The sequence below is a fragment of the Salarias fasciatus genome (assembly GCF_902148845.1).
Source record: "Salarias fasciatus chromosome 23 unlocalized genomic scaffold, fSalaFa1.1 super_scaffold_20, whole genome shotgun sequence".
NCBI classification, from domain to species: Eukaryota; Metazoa; Chordata; class Actinopteri; order Blenniiformes; family Blenniidae; genus Salarias; species Salarias fasciatus.
In genome coordinates, this window is record NW_021941230.1 from 6,317,810 (window position 1) to 6,340,758 (window position 22,949).

General features: G+C 44.4%; 1 protein-coding gene across 1 annotated transcript; it reads right to left on the minus strand.

The window, feature by feature from the left end:
• Positions 1–8: 8 nt before the first annotated feature.
• Positions 9–22,204, minus strand: LOC115383608 (tensin-like). Its single transcript, XM_030085739.1, has 10 exons — positions 21,718–22,204; positions 21,561–21,647; positions 21,360–21,488; positions 20,395–20,490; positions 2,037–2,114; positions 1,892–1,963; positions 1,259–1,285; positions 993–1,161; positions 722–790; positions 9–81 (listed from the first exon to the last, which is right to left on the minus strand). Exons 1-10 carry the CDS (start codon positions 22,202–22,204, stop codon positions 24–26), a joined length of 1,272 nt encoding a protein of 423 aa, XP_029941599.1. The 3' UTR covers positions 9–23.
• Positions 22,205–22,949: the final 745 nt, after the last annotated feature.

A 22,949-nucleotide genomic window follows, 5' to 3' on the forward strand; every position in this document is an offset into this window, starting at 1 on the left:
TTACAATCTAATCCACGGTTCCATCAGCCCTGACCCGGAAGAGATGGCGAGTTGTTGCTCTTATGGTCACCGTTCCATCTACTGGTGGTAATAAAAAGAACTCCGCTTAAATAATAATATTTTGGTTGCTCTATTTGCAGTCATTGTAAAAGTAACGATTGTAGCGTTTCAGTCGTAACGCTAGTTTAACCACCAATCTCGGAGTAGTGCCGTTACACTACTCGTTTCCATCAAAAGTAATTTAACTACTTGTAACGTTCGTTACTTGTCGTTACATAACCAACTCTGGTTATTACATAGAAAAGCATCTAAAATGACACATTGGGTTTATTATGTAGAAAAATCACCAAAATAATTACATTACTGTGTTTATTTGATGGGAAAATTGGTAAAATTATGACATTATTGGCTTTACTATCTGAAGAAAATGACATTACATTGAAAAGGGACATAATTGTACAATATTTTGTTCATCAAATAAAAAACTGACAAAAAATAATCCTACATTACTGGGTTTATTTTGTGGAAAAATGACAAAATTAAGACAATTTTGGCTTTATAAAACTTAAAATGATTAAAAATATGACAATGCTGGGTTTGTTTCATTTAAAATTATGAAGATCATTACATTGTTGGTTGTTGCAAGTTTTTTCTTCCCAAATTTAGACACTCAAAAGTTTTTTTTGAGGGCTTTTTTGTCAACAGATAAATGAGTTCTTACTTCCTGTCCTGAGGATCGACGTCGCAGAAAGTGACCGTGCTGATGGGATAATGCCGTCTGAAGAAAATCCTGCAGGAAAAGGACAAAAGAGAGCAAACAGATATTAAAAACGTCCTGTATTTACAGCTCGTGTTGATTTTATTCATGGCATCCCGTTTATTTTTCAAATAACAGGGAAGAGTTGCTAAAACTTCCACGATCATCACAACTGAACGACGATTTGATTGAAGAAAAACGTCTAAAAGAAAGAGTAAAAATGGCGGGCGCTCACTTCCTCTGGCTGTCGGTGACCGTGATGCCCTGCGCCGACACTCTGAAGTGCACGGTGGTGGCGGCGGGCAGCGGGTTGCTGGCCAGCGTCTGGCTGATGGCCTTGGCCACGGCCTGAGGCCCCGTCAGAGACTCCATGTCCACCGAGTTGATGTGGAGGACGTTGTACGCTGCAAAAAAAAAAAAAAAAAAACCTAAAAACCACTGGTTACATTAAATGAGACGTTCCTCTTGCTTTTTAACAAAATGGCGCAAAGAGGCCTTTACCATGAGCTTCTTCTGGAACCTTCTGAACTGTAAGGTAAAAAGGTGACAATGTGATGATTATTCAACGGCCAAGGTTTTCTCCAAAACGGGATGATAAAGTAAAAGACCACTGCTCCGACTCGACCAAACATACACACCACACACACTCTCCTAAATGTCAAGACAATCATTTATCTCGTGCAATAATCCATCATCCATTCAGTTCTGTGAAACTCCTGTGTAAATATCTTTGAGTTTCTACTTTTTTTATGATATTGTACACATGTGTCTGTATTAATTTTTTATTTAAATTGTATTTAATTTGTATCTGTTAGCTTCTGTTATTTAATTATATCTGCCTTAAATTTATATTTCAATATTTAATTTATGTCTGTTAGTTTGTTTCTGTTATTTAATCACATCTGTCTTAAATTTATATTTAAAAATATTTAATTATGTCTGTTAGTTTATATCTATTATTTAAATATATTTGTCCTACATTTTCATTTAAATTATATTGAATTTTTTATGCTTGGTGGTGCGTTGTAAGTTTTTCACATTTCTTTTCTCTTTATATTTCTGTTCTCTGTGCTGCTGGAACACTGCAATTTCAAAATAAAGGACTTTCAATTCAATTCCTTTCCAGACGCTCACCTGCTCCCTGCTTGAGAAGCTCCAGGACGGGATCAGTGGGCGTGGCCAGCTGCAGTGCTTCTTCGTTTGGGTCTTCGGTTGAGAGAACAGAGTCAGAACACGGTTTTGTTTCATGAGAGCGAGTCGCCGGGGGGGCGGGGTCGACCTTTGGTGGGGATCATCAGCTTGCAGGGCAGGGCCAGCGGGGTCATGGAGTGTTGGTACACCAGGGCCGAGAGGCACCCTGCAAACACAGAGACGCCTCCGTTAAGTGGGGATCAAACCCGAATCTGCGACGCCGGCGTCCAGAGCGGCGCTCACTGAAGTTGGGTTCGTTGGGGCAGCCCTTCAGGCCTTTGGCGCTCGTTTCGATCAGTTCGTTCGTCATGTCTCCGACTGGGTGACGAGGAAAGAGAGTTCGGCTTTATATGATGCACCATTTTTCTGTACTTGTTTCAGGGCAGTTTTGCGTTTACACGGCAATGTTTTGAAAATGACGTCTGTTTATATGGAAACAGCAGGAACGCTAGTTCGCCTGTTGAGGTGAGTGCTGTCTGACTGGAAGTCATGACGCTTTGGAGGCAAACACTGTTCTTATGTGCAGAAAAACTGTTTACTACGGCCATGGCGCGCAACAGCAGCACTACCAAAAAGTTGCATTTTTTCCCCTATTTATACTGACACAGAAGCAGAGCATGTTCAAAAAGGTGTTTTTGTCATTTACACAGAGACAGAGTCAGAGCATTTTCAAAAAGTTGCATTTCCCCCCGTTTCTGTGGAGACAGAATCAGAGCGATTTCAAAAAAAGTTGTATGTTCGTCTGTTTCCATGGAGATGGAATCAAAGCATTTTCGGAAAGACGCATTTCAGCTTGGTTCCACGGGGACCAAGTCAGAGGGTTTTCAAAAAGTTGCACTTCCCCCATTTCTATGGAGATGGATTCAGAGCATATTTAAAAAGTTACATTTTAACCCGATTCCATGGAGACAGTATTAAAGAATTTTCCCAAAAGTTGCATTTTTATCATTTACATGAAGACTGAGTTAGAGCACTTTCAAAAAGCTGCGTTTTCACTCGGTTTCATGGAGAAGGATTAAAAGACTTTTCAAAAACCTTACCCCAAACCTTATCCCAAAAAACTTACCCCATTTCCAGGAAGACAGAGTTGAAACATCCTTAAAAAGTTCTACATTTTCAAAAAGTTGCATTTTCTGACACTCAAAACTTAAAGAAACTCTTTCAATTGAAAACATTGTCACGTAAATGACAGAACGAAGGAGAGCGTGGGATCTGAGGGAACCTTTCTTGTTCTGCTGGACCGTCGGCGGCAGGCACGCCACCTTCATGGCCAGGCCGTAGGTGCCGCGGAACGAGTGGCTGTCTCTGATGATGAAGGCGCCGGGCTCCCGGTCCTTCAACAGGCTGATGACTGAAAAGAGCATGAGAAGATGAGGGGTGGGTAAGACTCTCGTGAAAGTTATTTGAGGCGTCCTCGTCTCACCTTGTTCTCTGGAGATATCCGGTTTGTACCAGAACCTGGAGGTGTCCTGCACAAACTTCACATTCATCTTGATGTCCGGATACCCATCTGTCGGGACGGAAACCGACAAGTTACCTCCAGCAAGTCCAAACGCGGGTCTCGTCCTCCGGATCCTCACCGTATATGGACTTGGAGACGTTCGGCAGTGCGCCGGACAGGTTGGGCGTGCTTCCGCCGCTGACTGGCGTCAGCGTCAGGTTCTTGTTCTCGGCGTCTCCGCTGGACAGGTGTCTCTTCTCGGGCAGCTGGGGGGACACAGGGAAGGCGGGGGTGGCGGGCGGCTGGGTGCTACCCTGGCGGGAGGTGGCACCAGCTCGTCGGGCGTGCTCGCTGTCACGCGGCGCCCCATCAGGGGGCTGGGGGGCACGCCAGCCGACGCCATTTTGGGGCTCGCCCGATCAGGGGGCTGGACGGGACGCCGCCCGGGGGCGGGTGTCTCGCCAGCGAGGGGCTGGCTTGACCCAGGCATCTCTGGAGTGCGGGGCTTGGCGGCGTGTTGGTGGCCACCGTGCGGTGGAGCGTGTTGGGGCTGCCCGGGACCGTGTGGATGCCCATGATGTTGACCTGGGAGCCCTCTGGGGAGGCGGGGCCGGTTGGCGTTCATGGGAGAACCAGTCCCTCGACTGTAGAAGAAAAAGTAGTTGAAAAATGGTTGAACAAGGCTCCAAAGCATGTTCGACCTTGACCTCGACTCGTTCTGGGAATGTTCAAGAAAGTCAGCGTCATCTAAAATCTTACCCATCAGCACTGTGGATGGAACTGCTGGAAGACAGAGGAGTATTGAACTGCTGAGCTCCAAACCCATGATTATCTAAGAAACACAAAGACATCACAAAATCAGATTTGCTTTCACTCAAATTCACTCCCTTTTTTCTTTTTCTGCCTTGAAACAGGAGATATTAGGAGTGATTTACCTTGGTCTCCATCATTAGAATCAGAAGAGTCTGAAACGAGGGGAAAAGAGGGGGGAGGAAAATGGGGAGACACACTTGAGCGCCAAGCATGAATTGGAGCAGATGGGTGAGCTGTAAAGCAGGACTGGCTTTTGAGCACGAGAGGGCAGCAGAGACTAAAAATGTTAATCTATCTTCAAGGAAGTCATGCTCTGTACATGACAGGGACTTGAACTTTCCAGAATCTGAGCTCATCCTCCCTGCTGATGAGGCTTCAGGCCCAGCACCGACAGAGGAGTCTTGGCCAAACCCAGAGGGGAGCGAGCTGCAAGAAAGAATCGATGACACCGATAAGAGAGCCAGTGGAGGACGAACACAGAGGCATGACAACATGCAATGTGCCAAAGATGACTGATGCAAACATTTTAAATCTTATTTATTCCAAATGTGTTCATGAAGTCCATTTTTGGGCCAAGATGTACCCTCAATTTACACCGCTGATGTATTTAATGGTGAAACACATCGGGTATTTGCATTCCTCACTGGGTTAAATTCAAGCTGCAGAACAACTGGTGAGAGTCTGACGATGGGACTGCGCTGGCCAGTGATGTGACGGATGAACACATGCCATTCGAGTTAAAAATGATGGATTTTTTGGGGTTTCAGCTGAAAAGAGACGCATGACGTGGATTTGGATGCTTCCTCCAATGGGCATGCAGTGACGACGGGAGGGTGAAAATAAAGATCTGCGCGACAGATTAGCTTCTTACTGCAACGGTTCAGGACTGACTGCAGGGAGGTGGGAGGGAGACAAAGGCTGCTTTTCCAAAGATGTGCCACACGGGGGTGCGTGAACCGAAGCTCATGCAATCGTGACGACAATCGGTGACAGAAAGACTAAGAATGCGTAAGTGTTCACAAATAAGCAATTGGCTTTATGCAGTTCTGTTGGATTTTTTTAGAAAGTCTCCACCATTGAGTCTGGCTCTGCAGGATTCTTCCTGTTCAAAGGGGGAATTTTTCCTTTCCGCCGACTCCTCTGCTCCTCTCCCTTATGTCTAATTGTTGGGTTTTTCCTCTCTTAAAGTGTCTGAAAGTACTGTGTTGTATTTGGCACTTGTCTTTTTTGAGCTGACCATGAGGAACGTGTTGCTTTTTTGGGGAATTGAACCTGTATTAAAGCCATATTTTTCCAAGGAAAATTCTCTCTCAGTCACTTAAAGGGACTGAAGTCAACTTTAAAAAATTTACCTCAGTGCTGCCACGATAGGCGCTGCGGGTAACTGCAGCCACCAGCCAAGGCGGCATGGGAGCGCGCACAAACATTTTACAGAAAGTCCGTCTTCACAGCGCTGCACCAGGGATGCTCATGCTGTTTACTATGCCGTGGTTTACTGCAAGACCACAGGGCATATTATGTGATTTTTGTCAGCATCCATTTTCACTCCCAAATTCAGCTGAAGTTCCCTCCATGAATCAAACGCATATCCAATATTTATATGGGTGCCTGCCCGACTTCGGTCGTTTTTTTGTTTTTTTGTTTTTTTTTTTGACTCACGAGATAACGCTGATAAAGTCCTTTTTTTTTCTTCGTGGTGTTTTTTTGTGGGCTTTGAGTGGATGCAGTTATCCGATTGTATGAAGAGCGGGGGGAAAGCGGGGGGGGGCGGGGGGCGGGGGGTGCTCGTGCTTCGATTCACTGACCGGGAGCAAATATATAATATACCGGGAGAGCGGACAAATGAAACTACAAATAGAACTACAGATGAACTTTCTTCTGTTGATTCTTGGTTTGTCAGCAAGTGAGCAGCGGCGTATTTGCGCACGCGCGATTCATTTGAAGTGTGGACGGAGTGGTGTGGGTTTCCTCCTCTCTGCTCTGACTGCAGCAGGGAGCGCTGCGTGAGACTGGCCGCCTGTGAGTGCTTTAGGACGGGGGAGGGGCTCACGCAGCACCCGCTGCTTGCTGAGGACAGCGGAGACGTCCTGTCACGTCTCCAGAGCACCAGAAAAAGTCGTTAAATTTGTCGCTAGTAGCCTTTGACAAAAAAAGTCACCAAGAGGCTTTGGAAAGTCGCCAGATTTAGCGAGAACGGCACCTGATCAGTGTTTGAGTCCGCGTCCACGGCGGCTATGTTCTTCCTGTTCGGCAACGGGCATACAGCGTCAATTTACATCACATCCCCACGATTGCGCGGGAAATTCGGACCCCGAACAGCAACAAATTATTTGGCACACAGCCTGTATAAGGCAACAGACAGATACGCGGATTGGCCTGTTATATTAGGTTTTTAATGCTTCACGACCCATTAGCATTGAATAAACTGGAAATGAATGTGTAGTTTTTCACAAATGTTGAATTAAGTCCCTTTAAAAACTTAAAAAAAAAAAAAACCCAAAGTGAGCAAATTTGCATTCAGATCTTGATGACGCACATTACATCTTAACCCTGGCGCCATTCGGGACTTATTTTCCAGATACGCGTCACTTCTCTGCTTTGCTTTGGTGACTGTGTAAGCTCCTGGATTCAGAGAGGATCACTTCTTAAAATGGCCCGCCCCCATGCAAATCTCTCAAGTGCTTTGATACTACTTTATGTGACAGAACAAACAGGTCAAAAACTCCAAACGCTTCACGGTTCTCTCTTCGACAGCGATGGAGGAACCTTCTGCTCTGTGCTGCTCCTGCTGAGCTTGTCTCAGATATTTGGCAAGTACGTTTTTTGTCGACGAAAAGATGATCTGGCCCGACGCTCAGCAACACTGTCGGCTCTTCTACACGGACCTGGCTGCCCCCGGCGACAAACACGAGATGAACAAAATGCGTCAGGACAACCCGGGCACCGAGTGGAGATTGAGCTGGATCGGTCTGATGCAATCACCCAAGAACTCTACGGTTTGGATGTGGTCAGGAGGAGGACACGTGACAAAATTTTTCTGGGAATACAGACAACCAAACAATGACAATTCCAAACACAACGGTGCTATCTCCCGAGACATTTGGTACGAAGTTTCAGAAGAATATCGTCTCCCTTTCTTCTGCTACCGCACCATCGTGGTGAGGGAGAAGAAGACCTGGGAGGAAGCTCTGGACCACTGCAGGGAGCACCACCGCGACCTGGCCAGCGTGGCGTCTGACACCGAGATGCTGCTCATCCAGGGGGAGCTGAGGAAATCCTGCACCACCGAACAGGTCTGGATTGGCCTGCATTTCCTCCTGACAGGTGGCTGTGGGTGGACCAGCAGCCTCTGGGCTACCGGGCCTGGGGCGGCGAGGGGACGGAGGCGTGCCCAGCGGGCCGCTGCGCAGCCATACAGCTGCCATTGGGCAACATGCAATCATGGGAAGCCTTCAGTGACTGTTCAAACGTTCCACAGAACCCTGAACCACTCGCTAACTGGGTACCTCTGAACTGCAGAGAGAGACTGCACTTCATCTGCTACTGAGCTCAATTAGAAACTATTTTCAGCAAATGTTAATGTCTTGTCCTGTAATTTTCACTTGTGAGGGATCCCCCCGCCTGACCCCCGCCCGATCTGCAGGCAGTGTGAACCTACGCATGTTGAAGCAAGGAGTCTGTGGAGATACGGGGAAGCCGGGGGTCGGCGGGGAACTCTCACCACCGCCAGCAAAGGTGGGGCTGCTGGCGAGTCGGTCTGCCTCTCTGTCTTCGAACGCCTCCCGGTAGCTGTGCACCGTACCCTGGGGAAGAAACCAATGACTGAATATTTACAGATACAGCAGACATACAGTCCGATTTGGCAAAATTTTGTACTTAAAATATTGTTTCCATTTCCATTTGTGTTTAGTGGATAGATTTCTTAAAATAATTGAGTATCATTCAAACTTTATACGAAAACTTTGTGCTTGATTTCAGACTAGCTTCAGATTTGCTTTTAAACTACTTTCAAGTGTGATTTCAGACATAATCTTCAAAAACACAACATATAAAATGACAGAGTTTCAGTGGTCTGATAGATATGAAATAGTGCCACGCTTTCTGTATTTGAAGGTTTCCAGCAATAAATGTGTTGTAAAAATCACTCTGTATCACGTCGCACTTTTTTTTTTTTTTTCCCCAAAAGGCTTCTGGCTGATGGCGGGATCCCGAAGGTCAAGTTACTGGATCATTTGCAAAGAAATGGAAATTTTCTGTGGGATCATTTACATGGTGAGGAGGTATGATCTCGATGAAGATGAACACCGCCAGTTTATGAGGTTTAACTAAATTTGTCCCAGCTGCTTGTAAATTCCTTTTGTTTCATTTTTTACTCTTACTGATTTCAGCAAATACTGACAGATGAAAAACAAAAAAATGACAATTTGTGTTTTTGTCAATGAATGAATGAGGGAGACAATAATACATAAAAAATTTGAATGTCATGAAGCAAAAAAACAGATAAAAATTTTATTTCTTTTCTGTCTTATTTGATATTCAAATTTCTATTTATTCTTTGTGGAACAATACTTGAAGGAAATTTCCTTTTGTGATTCAGAAAGCATTTATATTCTACTCTATAAAATGTCAAAATTGTCTAATAAAAGCTGTAATAGGAAGATGAAACCATTAAAATAAGCTGCAAAAACAGATGACAATGTAATGAAATATTCAGCATCTGAAATTGTGACTGAAATTTCAGAAAAGCAGCATCAGAGAGTTTTATGATATGCAATACTGCATATATGAAGCTTTAGACTCTGTGTCGGCTTCATTTTAAAGGTGAAGCGTGTTTTGTGGATCCTCGTAAATTTGATTTGGTGGAAAATCACAAAGATGGCACTTCCTGTTTCAAAGTTGCAGATCACTGGTGTAGTAGAAGTCCAAGTGATTCAATGAACCAACACCTACTGAGCTACAGTTGCTCAAACAAAAAACCTGCTCCGGTCATCCCCGGCCTCCTCTGCCTCTCTGGGTCGTCCTCCCGGATTCATCGCCAGATTGTTGGCAAAGTCTGCTGAGTGCACGGCCGCCGTGGAATCATGGCCGCTCTGGTAATGGCCCTCGCTCGTGGTGCGGCCATCTGCCCATCTCCTAATAAGCTCCAACCCGCTGCCGTTATCTTAAGGAAACCGTCAGGAGCTGTGAATCAGGCTGACTTGCGGATATGACAAGAGTTAGGAGTGTTTTCTTTTGCAAATGGGCTAAATCAAGCCCTCTGCTGAGAGGATAATCACAGATCGCCGACGTCACCCATGAACTTTGAGCACTTTCATTTTTATGACCGACCTCGGCTTGTCATACATGGGTTTAGAATCTAGAAGTGGGAGGAGATGGAGCGCAAACCAAGGCAAGCAGGTTGATCTTTCCATGCGATAAGAGCGGAGTGGGAATTTTCCCCTTGTTTGAATATTTACAGTCCAGTGGCATCTGCATGTTTCAGGGGTCAGGTTTTTCCAAAACCAGCCCGGCTGTTGTGTGGGAAGGTCATACCTGGGTGAGATGCCGCTCACACACTGCACACATTTCCATTACACTTGTTTTGGTTCAGGTGTTGCGTGAAAAAAGAGGTGTCGTCTTTTTCTATTCAGAAATAAAATGGATTTAATTGAACTTTTAAATGTTTTAAATGAACTTTTAAATATGATATCCATCAAATGAAAATGCAAAAACAATGCGTTTTGTCATGTAAACAGTGTCTTATTTTAGGTCAAAACAGACCAATTTCATATTGAGTGAGTAAAATACTGTTTGTAAATTTAAATTTAGGAGTCTTCTGCTGATGAAAATATATATTTTTGCAAAATCAAACAGTTATTGTGAAAAAAAATGGCTGCGATCTCAACATAAAGGCAAAGTCATGTGTGTGACAGCTGTTGCATTTTGGGTATTTTACAAACAGCATGACTTTGATGCTAGTTTTCCAACAACAAGGTGGATATTTTTCAAGACTCAGGGTTCAATAATAATAATAATAATAATAATAATAATGATAATAATAATAATAATGATAATAATAATAATAATTTAAAAAAAAGAATGTTTTCTTTTAAAATTTTAAGCTTGATGCCGGATTGGAGCCCCTTGTGGTCCAATTTTTGGTCCGCAGGCCTTATGTTTCACGCCCCTATATGAATATATCCACATCGAGCTGATTTCACTGTCTTGTTTTGAAAGCTAAACACACTGGTTGCTCTCATAACCCCTCAAAGCGTGTTGCAGACGGACTGAAAACCAGATATTCGGTCTTGTCCTTGACTCAGAAAAAAAAAACGCCATGTCAGGCACTTTCAGGCCAGAAACATCTACGTTGTTTGATCCCGGGTGTACAACAGCTTTAAAAAAATAAAATAAGAAGGCCAAAGACTTCTTCATATGATGATTTACACTGATTGGGTGAAGCTGATAGAAAATACAGAATGTGACTTTAATGGAATCACAGTTTGCCTAAAACATAAACCTGGAATGAACAGTTACTGTTATACTTTGAAATTTTAAATTTTACATATATTTTGTACATATTTGTGTCTGTTGTTGCAGAAATTGTGCTATTGATGCTTCTGGAGTTTGCATCGATCTATCAATCCCTCTCTCTGTATCTGTATCTCCATCTGCAGCGCTATATCAATGTCTAAAGATGTCATCTCTATCGCACTACATCTACCAAGAGCTCTATCCATCCATCTAAAGCACTACATCTAGAGCTCTCTATAGACTCTATAGCACTTTATCTATCTAGACAAGAGCAATCTATCAATCTAAAGCACTATATCTATCTGGGGCTCTCCATCAATCTATCTATAGCACTATACACATCTACAGCAATCCAGATAGCACTAAATCTATCTTGGGCAGGGCTCTATACCACAATATCTATCTAGAACTCTATATAGACCTATCTATAGCACTATATCGTTCCAGAGCAATCTATCTATACCACTATATCTATCGAGAGCTCAATATAGACCTATCTGTAGCACTATATCTGTCTGGAGCTCTCTATGGGCCTATCTATAGCACTATATCTATCTAGAGCTCTCTATAGACCTATCTATAAAACTATATCTATCTAGAGCTCTATATAGACCTATCTATAGCACTATATCTGTCGAGAGCAATCTATCTACACCACTTTATCTATCTAGAGATCTATATAGACCTATCTATAGCCCTATATCTATCTAGAGCTCTCTATAGACCTATCTATAAACTATATCTATCTAGAGCTCTATATAGACCTATCTATAGCACTATATCTGTCGAGAGCAATCTATCTACACCACTGTATCTATCTAGAGATCTATATAGACCTATCTATAGCACTATATCTATCTAGAGCTCTCGATAGACCGACTTATTCCACTATATCTATCTCGAGCAATCTATGTACACCACTGTTTCTATCTATACGTCTATATATACCTATCTATAGCACTATATCTATCTAGAGCTCTCTATAGACCTATCTATAGCACTATATCTATCTAGAGCTCTCTATAGACCTATCTATAGCACAATATCTATATAGAGCAATCTATCAATAACACTATATCTATCCAGAGCAATCTATCTACACCACTATATCTATCTTGCGCTCTATATAGACCTATCGACAGCACTATATCTATCTAGAGCTCTCTATAGACCTATTTATAACACTATATCTATCTAGAGCTCTCTATAGACCTATCTACAGCACTATATCTATCTACAGCTCTATATAAACTTATCTATAGAACTATTTCTATTTAGAGCTGTCGATAGACCTATCTATAGCACTATATCTATCTAGAGCTCTCTACAGACCTATCTATTACACTTTATCGATCTAGAGCTCTCCATAGACCTACCTATACCACTATGTCTATCCAGAGCAATCTATCTGTAGCACTTCATCTATCGAGCGCTCTATACAGAACTGGCTATAGCACTATATCTATCTAGAGCTCTATATAGACCTATCTATAGCACTATATCAATCTAGAGCTCTATATAGACGTATCTATAGCACTATATCAATCGTGAGCTCTATGGAGACTTATCTATACCACTATATCTATCGAGAGCTCAATATAGACCTATCTGTAGCGCTATATCTGTCTGGAGCTCTCTATGGGCCTATCTATAGCACTATATCTATCTAGAGCTCTCTATAGACCTATCTATAGCACTATATCTATCTAGAGCTCTCTATAGACCTATCTATAGCACTATATCTATCTAGAGCTCTCTATAGACTTATCTATAAAACTATATCTATCTAGAGCTCTATATAGACCTATCTATAGCACTATATCTGTTGAGAGCAATCTATCTACACCACTGTATCTATCTAGAGATCTATATAGACCTATCTATAGCACTATATCTAGAGCTCTATAACCACTATATCTATCTGGAGCTCTACATAGACCTCTCTACAGCACTATATCTATCTGGAGCTCTCTGTGGGCCTATCTATAGCACTATATCTATCTAGAGCTCTCTATAGACCTATCTATAGCACTATATCTATCTAGAGCTCTCTATAGACCTATCTATAAAACTATATCTATCTAGAGCTCTATATAGACCTATCTATAGCACTATATCTGTCGAGAGCAATCTATCTACACCACTGTATCTATCTAGAGATCTATATAGACCTATCTATAGCACTATATCTATCTAGAGCTCTCTATAGATCTATCTATAGCACTATATCTATCTAGAGCTCTCTATAGACTTATCTATAAAACTATATCTATCTAGTGCTCTATATAGACCTATCTATAGCACTATATCTGTTGAGAGCAATCTATCTACACCACTGTATCTATCTAGAGATCTATATAGACCTATCTATAGCACTATATCTAGAGCTCTATAACCACTATATCTATCTGGAGCTCTACATAGACCTCTCTACAGCACTATATCTATCTAGAGCTCTCTATAGACCTATCTATAGCACTATATCTATCTAGAGCTCTCTATAGACTATCTATAGCACAATATCTATATAGAGCAATCTGTCAATAACACTATATCTATCCAGAGCAATCTATCTACACCACTATAACTATCCTGCGCTCTATATAGACCTATCGACAGCACTATATCTATCTAGAGCTCTCTATAGACCTATCTATAACACTATATCTATCAAGAGCTCTCTATAGACCTATCTATAGCACTATATCTATCTACAGCTCTATATAAACTTATGTATAGAACTATTTCTATTTCGAGCTGTCGATAGACCTATCTATAGCACTATATCTATCTAGAGCTCTCTACAGACCTATCTATTACACTTTATCGATCGAGAGCTCTCCATAGACCTACCTATACCACTATGTCTATCCAGAGCAATCTATCTATAGCACTTCATCTATCAATCGCTCTATACAGAACTGTCTATAGCACTATATCTATCTAGAGCTCCATATAGACCTATCTATAGCACTATATCAATCTAGAGCTCTATATAGACCTATCTATAGCACTGTATCTATCTAGAGCTCTATATCGACCTATCTATAGAACTATTTCTATTGAAAGCTGTCTATAGACCTTCTATAGCACTATATCTATCTAGAGCTCTCTATAGACCTATCTATAGCACTATATCGATCTAGAGCAATCTATCTATACTATTATATCTAGCTGGAGCTCTATATAGACCTGTCTATACCACTATATCTATCTAGAGATCTATGTAGACCTATCTATAGCACTATATCTATCCAGAGCTCTCTATAGATCTATAACTATCTGGAACTCTCTGTCCCTCTCTGTCATTGTCTCCAAAGTTACTGTCGATAAAGTCAATAATATTTCTGATCTGCAAAGTTTTCCTGACGTGGCTAAACAGTGTGGAGTGACGTCATGAGAAACTTCACCATTCAATGCACAAAATCAAGTTTTCCCATCAGTCTTCATGCCTTGGACTGGGCAGAGGGCTTTGAAAAGGACAACAAACTGGCATGATTCCTACTTTTAGTATTGTCTGAAACAGTGAGGAGGGGAAGATGGATCCAGACTGTGATGGTAGCCCGCCGTGGCAGTTCAGATGTTCTCCAGGTGAACCTGCGGTCACATGTGGAGGTGAAGAGGGTTTGGTTTTCCAGCCAGCTTTTCCTCATTCCCCTCCTACCAAACACCTGCTTTTATCTCCCAACGCTCTTTAAAGTAACTCCCTCAAGCTGCTGCTCCACGTCGGAGACGGAAGGACTTTCACCACAATGAATGATCTGTATTGCTTTAATGTCTTGTTTTTTTTGTCTTCTCTTCGTCTCTCCTTAAGAACAGGTAAGCCATGACAATATAATGTAAATGAGAAGCGCAAACAGAAATCCGAGACCCTTTTTTTCAGTACATCCATGAGTAGCAACATTCACATGACATTCAGATCCCACCCAAACAGAGAGTCTGTCCGTCTTTTTCTGCTTTCTCTCACTGCGACAGGGTGACGCTCGCCTCAAAGCTGACGAGTACAACGCATTTAATTTTTTTTTTTGTTTGTTTTGTTTTTCTCTCTCTGAATGGAAGCAGTCCGTTTTTCAGTGTGCTGTACCTCTCCGGCCCTGTTTACACAACAACGTTTCAGGCGAAAACGCATTCGGGCGTTTAGAAAGACGGCTTTTTTTTTGCGATGAAACCAAGATCACAGACAGTTGGATCCTTTAACAGTGGCTCTTGATTATAAAAAAGGAACGAATACTTCATGCAAACGCAGCCGGAAATTTCCCCACCGTTTCCACAGAGACAGAGTCGGCACATTTTCGAAAAGTTCCACGGATAAACGACGGATGGGATGAGTCTCAACTACAAAACTACCAATATGATTAAAAAACTAGATCAACGCCGCCATCTTTGTTATTGTCCGACGTCCCTGTGGTGCAGTAGCAGCGTTTCCTGTTTTTCACCCATTTCCATGGCGACGGAGTCGGGGAAAAAAACTCACACCTCCTCACAATTTTTAATTTTTTTTCCAAAAGTGTTTTCAACTCCAAATCACCGCCGCGTACAAAAAACGGGGCCGTCAGCTTTCGAGAAAGCGCCACCGTACATTCTGACAACGGAGAACTCATAACAATCAAAAAAAGACAAACCAGGCAAGGCGGAGAGGACAAAAGAGAGAGAAAGAGAAAGAGAGAGAGAGAGAGAGAGAGAGAGAGAGAGAGAGAGAGAGAAAGAATCGATTGACGCCGTCCGGTCCCGGCGAAAAAGAGGGGTTTTCCAACGACATTGCCGTCGCCATGACGCCGGAGAGGTCTCATCGCTTCATCACCTTGGAGATGAAGCTGACGATGGCGGAGGCGGGCTGGTCGGGGTCCAGCTCGGCGAACAGGTGGCTCACGTCTGTTGTGCTTCCTTGTTTCCGGGCCACGAATCCGAAAAGCCTGAGGGGAAAAAGACGACGACTACGACGACAATCAAATATCAATAAAGTATTGGCATGAGCTTGTCCGATCAATAAACCCCGTCTCAAACTCACCTCACTGAGCCGCCTCCTCTTTACCCCATCTGTGGAGAAATTACAATCTAATCAATCTGATCATTGGAAACAAATAAAAGTCATGAAGGAGATAAAATAATTCAACGTTGACAGTATTGATCCTTCTGAATGGATATTCCCATCAATTATATCGATTTTTCAAAAAGGAAAACCTCCAAAAAATATATATTTTTAATTTTTTGACATATTTGCTGTATATTTGGTGTTCTGTCAATGGACTTCTGTGCTAGTCACAGTTTGTCCATAACAAACACCATGTTCAAGCACAGGGGTATAAATAATTACACTTGGCACCAGGACACCCTCGGGCGGATGTCGATGATCGACTTTGTTGTTGTGTCATCTGACCTCCGGCCGCGTGTTTTGGACACTCGGGTGAAGAGAGGAGCAGAGCGGTTGACCGATCACCACTTGAGTTGGTGAGTTGGATTCGCGGGCGGAGGAGAAAACCAGACAGACTTGGCAGACCCAAACGTGTTGTGAGGGTCTGTTGAGAACATCTGGTGGAAACCTCTGTCAGCCTGGTTTTCAACTCCCAACTCCGGAAGAGCTTCTCTCATGTCCTGAGGGAGGCTGGGGCATTGAGTCCGAGTGGACCATGTTCTCCACCTCCATTGTCGAAGCAGCTGCTCAGAGCTGTGGTCGTAAGGTCTCTGGTGCCTGTCGTGGTGGCAACCCACAAACCCGGTGGTGGACACCGGAAGTAAGGGCTGCCATCCAGCTGAAGGAGTCCTATCAAGCCTTGTTGGCTCATGGGACTCCAGAAGCAGCTGACAGGTACCGGCAGACCAAGCGAACTGCAGCCCGAGTGGTTGTGGAGGCAAAAACTCGGGTCTCGGAGGAGTTCGGGGAGGCCATGGAGGAAGACTATCGGTCGGCCTCGAAGAAATTCTGGCAAACCGTCCAGCGCCTCAGGAGGGGAAAGCAATTCTCCCCAACACTGTTTACAGTGGAGGTGGGGAGTTGCTGACCTCAACTGGGAATATCAAAGGACGGTGGAAGGAATACTTCGAGGACCTCCTCAATCCCGTCGCCACGTCTTCCGTGGAGGAAGCAGAGGCTCAGGTCTCAGAGGTGGACTCGTCCATCACCCAAGCCGAAGTCACCGAGGTGGTCGGTAAGCTCCTCAGTGGCGTGGCACCGGGGGTGGAAGAGATTCGCCCTGAGTACTTCAAGTCTCTGGATGTGCAGGGACTGTCTTGGTTGACACGTCTCTGCAACATCGCGTGGTTGTCGGGGACGGTGCCTCTGGATTGGCAGACCGGGGTGGTGGTTCCCCTGTTTAAAAAGGGGGACTGGACGATGTGCTCCAACTATAGGGGGATCACACTCCTCAGCCTCCCCGGGAAAGTCTATTCCAGGGTACTGGAGAGAAGGATCCGACCGATAGTCGAACCTCCGATCCAGGAGGAACAATGCGGTTTTTGTCCTGGTCATGGAACAGTGGACCAGCTCTTCACCCTCCATAGGGTGCTCCAGGGCTCGTGAGAGTTTGCCCAACCAGTCCACATGTGTTTTGTGGACTTGGAGAAGGCGTTCGACCGCGTCCCCCGTGGTGTCCTGTGCTCTGGGAATACGGAGTCCGGGGCCCCTTGTTAAGGGTCGGCTGTTGTCTGTATGACCAGAGTAGGAGTCTGGTCCGCAGTGCCGGCAGTAAGTCGGACCTGTTCCCGGTGCATGTTGGACTCTGGCAGGGCTGCCCTTTGTCACCGGTTCTGTTCATCATTTTTATGGACAGAATTTCTAGGTGCAGCCAGGGGTCGGCGGGGGTCCAGTTCAGGAACCACAGGATTTCATCTCTGCTTTTTGCAGATGATGTTGTCCTGTTGGCTTCATCGAACATGGACCTACAGCTTGCACTGGGGCGGTTCGCAGCCGAGTGTGAAGCAACAGGAATGAGGATCAGCACCTCCAAATCCGAGGCCATGGTCCTCAACCGGAACAAGGTGGCTTGCCCTCTCCAGGTTGGTGGAGAGACTCTGGCCCAGGTGGAGGAGTTTAAGTATCTTGGGGTCTTGTTCACGAGTGAGGGACGGATGGAGCATGAGATTGACAGGCGGATCGGTGCAGCGGCTGCAGTGATGCAGTCGTTGTATCGGTCCGTTGTGGTGAAGAGGGAGCTGAGCCGAAAGGCGAAGCTCTTGATTTACCGGTCAATCTTCGTTCCCACCCTCATCTATCGTCATGAGCTTTGGGTCATGACCGAAAGGACAAGGTCCCGGATACAAGCAGCTGAAATGAGCTTCCTCCGTAGGGTGGCTGGGCACTCCATTAGAGAAAGGGTGAGGAGCTCAGTCACCAGGGAGGAGCTCGGAGTAGAGCCGCTACTCCTCCGCATCGAGAGGGACCAGCTGAGGTGGCTCGGACATCTGGTTAGGATGCCTCCTGGACGCCTCCCTGGGGAGGTTTTCCGGGCATGTCCCACTGGAAGGAGACCCCGGGGAAGACCCAGGAGACACTCTGGAGAGACTATGTCTCTCAGCTGGCCTGGGAAACGCCATGGGATCCTCCCGGAAGAGCTGGAGGAAGTGTCTGGGGACAGGGAAGTCTGGGCATCTCTGCTGAGACTGCTGCCCCCGCCACCCGGCCCCGGATAAGCGGTTGAAGATGGATGATATATTTGCCATTTCTTATTCAGATATGTTATTACGCTACAAGTAAGCTATGATATTAGTGGATTTATTACAATAAAAAAGGAAACATTTGTTACATTTTTGGCTTTATTACAATTAAATGGCAAAAATATGACATGATTGGCTTTATTACACTGAGAACATCGAAAAATAGTTAGAGAATTTGGAGAAAATAGAAAAAATTATACATTATTGGATTTAATGTCTTGAAAAAATGAATATTAACTATTTTATTAATGGATTTATTTTATGAAAAACGATAACATTATTGCATTACTGGGTTTATTTTCTGTAGAAATTACAAAATTATGACATTATTGCTCAATTATATCAAGACAATCTAAAAAAAAAAGATTATTTTTAGTTATTACATTGAAAAGGGTCTAAATGATACATTAGTGAGTTTATTATGTAGAAAATTCACCAAAATAATTACATTACTGTGTTTATTTTATGGGAAAATGGTAAAATTATGACATTCCCAAATTTAGACACTCAAAAGTTTTTTTTGAGGGCTTTTTTTGTCAACAGATAAATGAGTTCTTACTTCCTGTCCTTGGGATAGACGTTGCAGAAAGTGACCGTGCTGATGGGATAATGCCGTCTGAAGAAAATCCTGCAGGAAAGGACAAAACAGAGCAAACAGATATTAAAAACGTCCTGTATTTACAGCTTGCGTTGATTTTATTCATGGCATACTGTTTATTTTTCAAATAATAGGGAAGAATTGCTAATACTTCCGCGATCATCCCAACTGAACGACGATTTGATTGATGAAAAACGTCAAAAAGAAAGAGTAAAAATGGCGGGTGCTCACTTCCTCTGGCTGTCGGTGAGCGTGATGCCCTGCGCCGACACTCTGAAGAGCATGGTGGTGGCGGCGGGCAGCGGGTTGCTGGCCAGCGTCTGGCTGATGGCCTTGGCCACGGCCTGAGGCCCCGTCAGAGACTCCATGTCCACCGAGTTGATGTAGAGGACGTTGCACGCTGCAAAAATAAAGAAAAACCACTGTTTAGATTAAATGAGACGTTCCTCATGCTTTTGAACAAAATGGCGCAAAGAGGCCTTTACCATGAGCTTCTTCTGGAACCTTCTGAACTGTAAGGTAAAAAGGTGACAATGTGATGATTATTCAAAAGTAATCAAAGTTTTCTCCAAAACGGGATAATAAAGTAAAATACCACTGCTCCGACGAGACCAAACACACACACCACACACACACGCCTAAATGTCAAGACAATCATTTATCTCATGCAATAAACCATCATCCATTCAATTCTGTGAAACTTCTGTGTATATATCTTTTTGAGATTCTGTCTTTTTTTTTATTATACTGTACATATGTGTCTGCATTAAATGTATATTTAAATTATATTTAACTTATGTCTGCTATTATTATGATCATATTGTACATATGTATCTGTCTTGAATTTTTATTTAAATTATATTTAATTTATATCTGTTACTTTATATCTGTTATTTAATTATATCTGCCTTAATTTTATATTCAAATATTTATATTATATCTGTTAGTTTACATCTGTTATTGAAATATATTTGTCCTACATTTTTATTTAAATTATATTTAATTTTTTATGCTTGGTGGTGCGTTGTAAGTTTTTCACATTTCTTATCTATATTTCTGTTCTCTGTGCTGCTGGAACACTGCAATTTCAAAATAAAGGACTTTCAATTCAATTCTTTTCCAGACGCTCACCTGCTCCCTGCTTGAGAAGCTCTAGGACGGGATCAGTGGGCGTGGCCAGCTCCAGTGCTTCTTCGTTTGGGTCTTTGGTTGAGAGAACAGAGTCAGAACACGGTTGTGTTTCGTGAGAGCGAGTCGCCGGGGGGCAGGGCCGACCTTTGGTGGGGGTCATCAGCTTGCAGGACAGGGCCAGCGGGGGTCCTGGAGTGTTGGTACACCAGGGCTGAGAGGCACCCTGCAAACACAGAGACGCCTCCGTTAAGCGGGGATCAAACCCGAATCCACGACGCCGGCGTCCAGAGCGGCGCTCACCAAAGTAGGGTTCGTTGGGGCAGCCCTTCAGGCGGACGCCTTTGGCGCTCGTTTCGATCAGGAAGTGTCTCACCAGCTCGTTCGTCATGTCTCCGACTGGGTGACGAGGAAAGAGAGTTAGGCTTTATATGATGCTTCAAGTAAAAGTGCACCATTTTTCTGTTCTTGTTTCTGTAAAGTTTTGCGTTTACACGGCAATGTTTTGAAAATGACGTCTGTTTCCACAGAAACAGCAGGAACGCTAGTTCGCTTGTCGAGGGGAGTGCTGTCTGACTGGAAGTCATGATGCTCTGGAGGCAAACACTGTTCTTATGTGCAGAAAAACTGTTTACTACGGCCATGGTGCGCAACAGCAGCATTTCCAAAAAGTTGGATTTTTCATCTGTTTACACTGAGACAGAAGCACAGCATTTTCAAAAGGTTACATTTCCCCCATTTCCTTGGAGACGGAATCAGAGCTTTTTAAAAAAAAAGTTGTATGGTTGTCTGTTTCCATGGAGATGGAATCAAAGCATTTTCGGAAAGACGCATTTCAGCTTGGTTCCATGGAGACCAAGTCAGAGGGCTTTCAAAAAGTTGCACTTCCCCCATTTCTATGGAGATGGATTCAGAGCATATTTAAAAAGTTACATTTTAACCTGATTCCATGGAGACAGTATTAAAGAATTTTCCCAAAAGTTGCATTTTTATCATTTACATGAAGACTGAGTTAGAGCACTTTCAAAAAAGCTGTGTTTTCTCTTGGTTACATGGAGAAGGAATAAAAGACTTTCAAAAACCTTACCCCAAACCTTATCCCAAAAAACTTACCCCATTTCCAGGAAGACAGAGTTGAAACCTCCTTAAAAAGTTCTACATTTTCAAAAAGTTGCACTTTCTGATCCTCAAAACTTAACGAAACTCTTTCACTTGAAAACACTGTCGTGTAAATCACAGGACGCAAGAGAGCGTGGATCTGAGGGAACCTTTCTTGTTCTGCTGGACCGTCGGCGGCGGGCACGCCACCTTCATGGCCAGGCCGTAGGCGCCGCGGAACGAGTGGCTGTCTCTGATGATGAAGGCGCCGGGCTCCCGGTCCTTCAACAGGTTGATGGCTGAAAAGAGTATGAGACGATGAGGGATGGGTAAGACTCTCGTGAAAGTTATTTGAGGCGTCCTCGTCTCACCTTGTTCTCTGGAGATGTCCGGTTTGTACCAGAACCTGGAGGTGTCCTGCACAAACTTCACATTCATCTTGATGTCCGGATACCCATCTGTAGGGACAGAAACCGACAAGTTACCTCCAGCAAGTCCAAACGCGGGTCTCGTCTTCCAGATCCTCACCGTATATGGACTTGAAGACATCCGGTAGCGCGCCGGACAGGTTGGGCGTGCTTCCGCCGCTGACTGGCGTCAGCGTCAGGTTCTTGTTCTCGGCGTCTCCGCTGGACAGGTGTCTCTTCTCAGGCAGCTGGGGGGAGACGGGGAAGGCGGGCGTGGCGGGCGGCTGGGAGCTGCCCTGGTGGGAGGCGGCACCCAGCTCATCGGGCGTACTCGCCATCGCGCGGCGCCCCATCAGGGGGCTGGGCGGCACACCGGCTAATGCCATTTTGGGGCTCCGCCCGATCAGGGGGCTGGACGGGACGGCGCCCGGGGGCGGGTGTCTCGCCAGCGAGGGGCTGGCCTGACCCAGGCGTCTCTGGAGGGCAGAGCTTGGCGGCGTGTTGGTGTCCACCGTGCGGTGGAGCGTGTTGGGGCTGCCCGGGACCGTGTGGATGCCCATGATGTTGACCTGGGAGCCCTCTGGGGAGGCGGGCCGGTTGGCGTTCATGGGAGAACCAGTCCCTCGACTGTAGAAGAAAAAGTACTTGAAAAATGGTTGAACAAGGCTCCAAAGCATGTTCGACCTTGACCTCGACTCGTTCTGGGAATGTTCAAGAAAGTCAGCGTCATCTAAAATCTTACCCATCAGCACTGTGGATGGAACTGCTGGAAGACAGAGGAGTATTGAACTGCTGAGCTCCAAGACCACGATTATCAAAGAAACACAAAGACATCACAAAATCAGATTAGCTTTCACTCAAATTCACTCCCTTTTTTCTTTGTCTGCCTTGAAACAGGAGACATTAGGAGTGATTTACCTTGGTCTCCATCATTAGAATCAGAAGAGTCTGAAACGAGGGGAAAAGAGGGGGGAGGAAAATGGGGAGACACACTTGAGCGCCAAGCATGAATTGGAGCAGATGGGTGAGCTCTAAAGCAGGACTGGCTTTTGAGCACTGGAGGGCAGCAGAGACTAAAAATGTACATCTATCAACAAGGAAGACATGCTCTGTACATGACAGGGACTTGAACTTTCCAGAATCTGACCTGATCCTCCCTGCTGATGAGGCTTCAGGCCCCGCGCCGACAGGGGAGTCTTGGCCAAACCCAGAGGGGAGCGAGCTGCAAAGAAAGAATCGATGACACCGATAAGAGAGCCAGTGGAGGATGAACACAGAGGCATGACAACATGCAATGTGCCAAAGATGACCGATGAAAACATTTTAAATCTTATTTATTCCAAATGTGTTCAT

Bases quoted from the DNA above. Each gene is read 5' to 3' on its own strand.
- LOC115383608 (XM_030085739.1), bottom strand. From the start codon at position 22,204: ATGAACGCCAACCGGCCCGCCTCCCCAGAGGGCTCCCAGGTCAACATC. The intron at 791-992 runs GTGAGCGCCCGC...CTTTTCCTGCAG, and splicing joins GTCACCGACAGCCAGAGGAA to GATTTTCTTCAGACGGCATT. The intron at 82-721 runs GTAAGAACTCAT...TATTACCACCAG, and splicing joins GTCGATCCTCAGGACAGGAA to TAGATGGAACGGTGACCATA.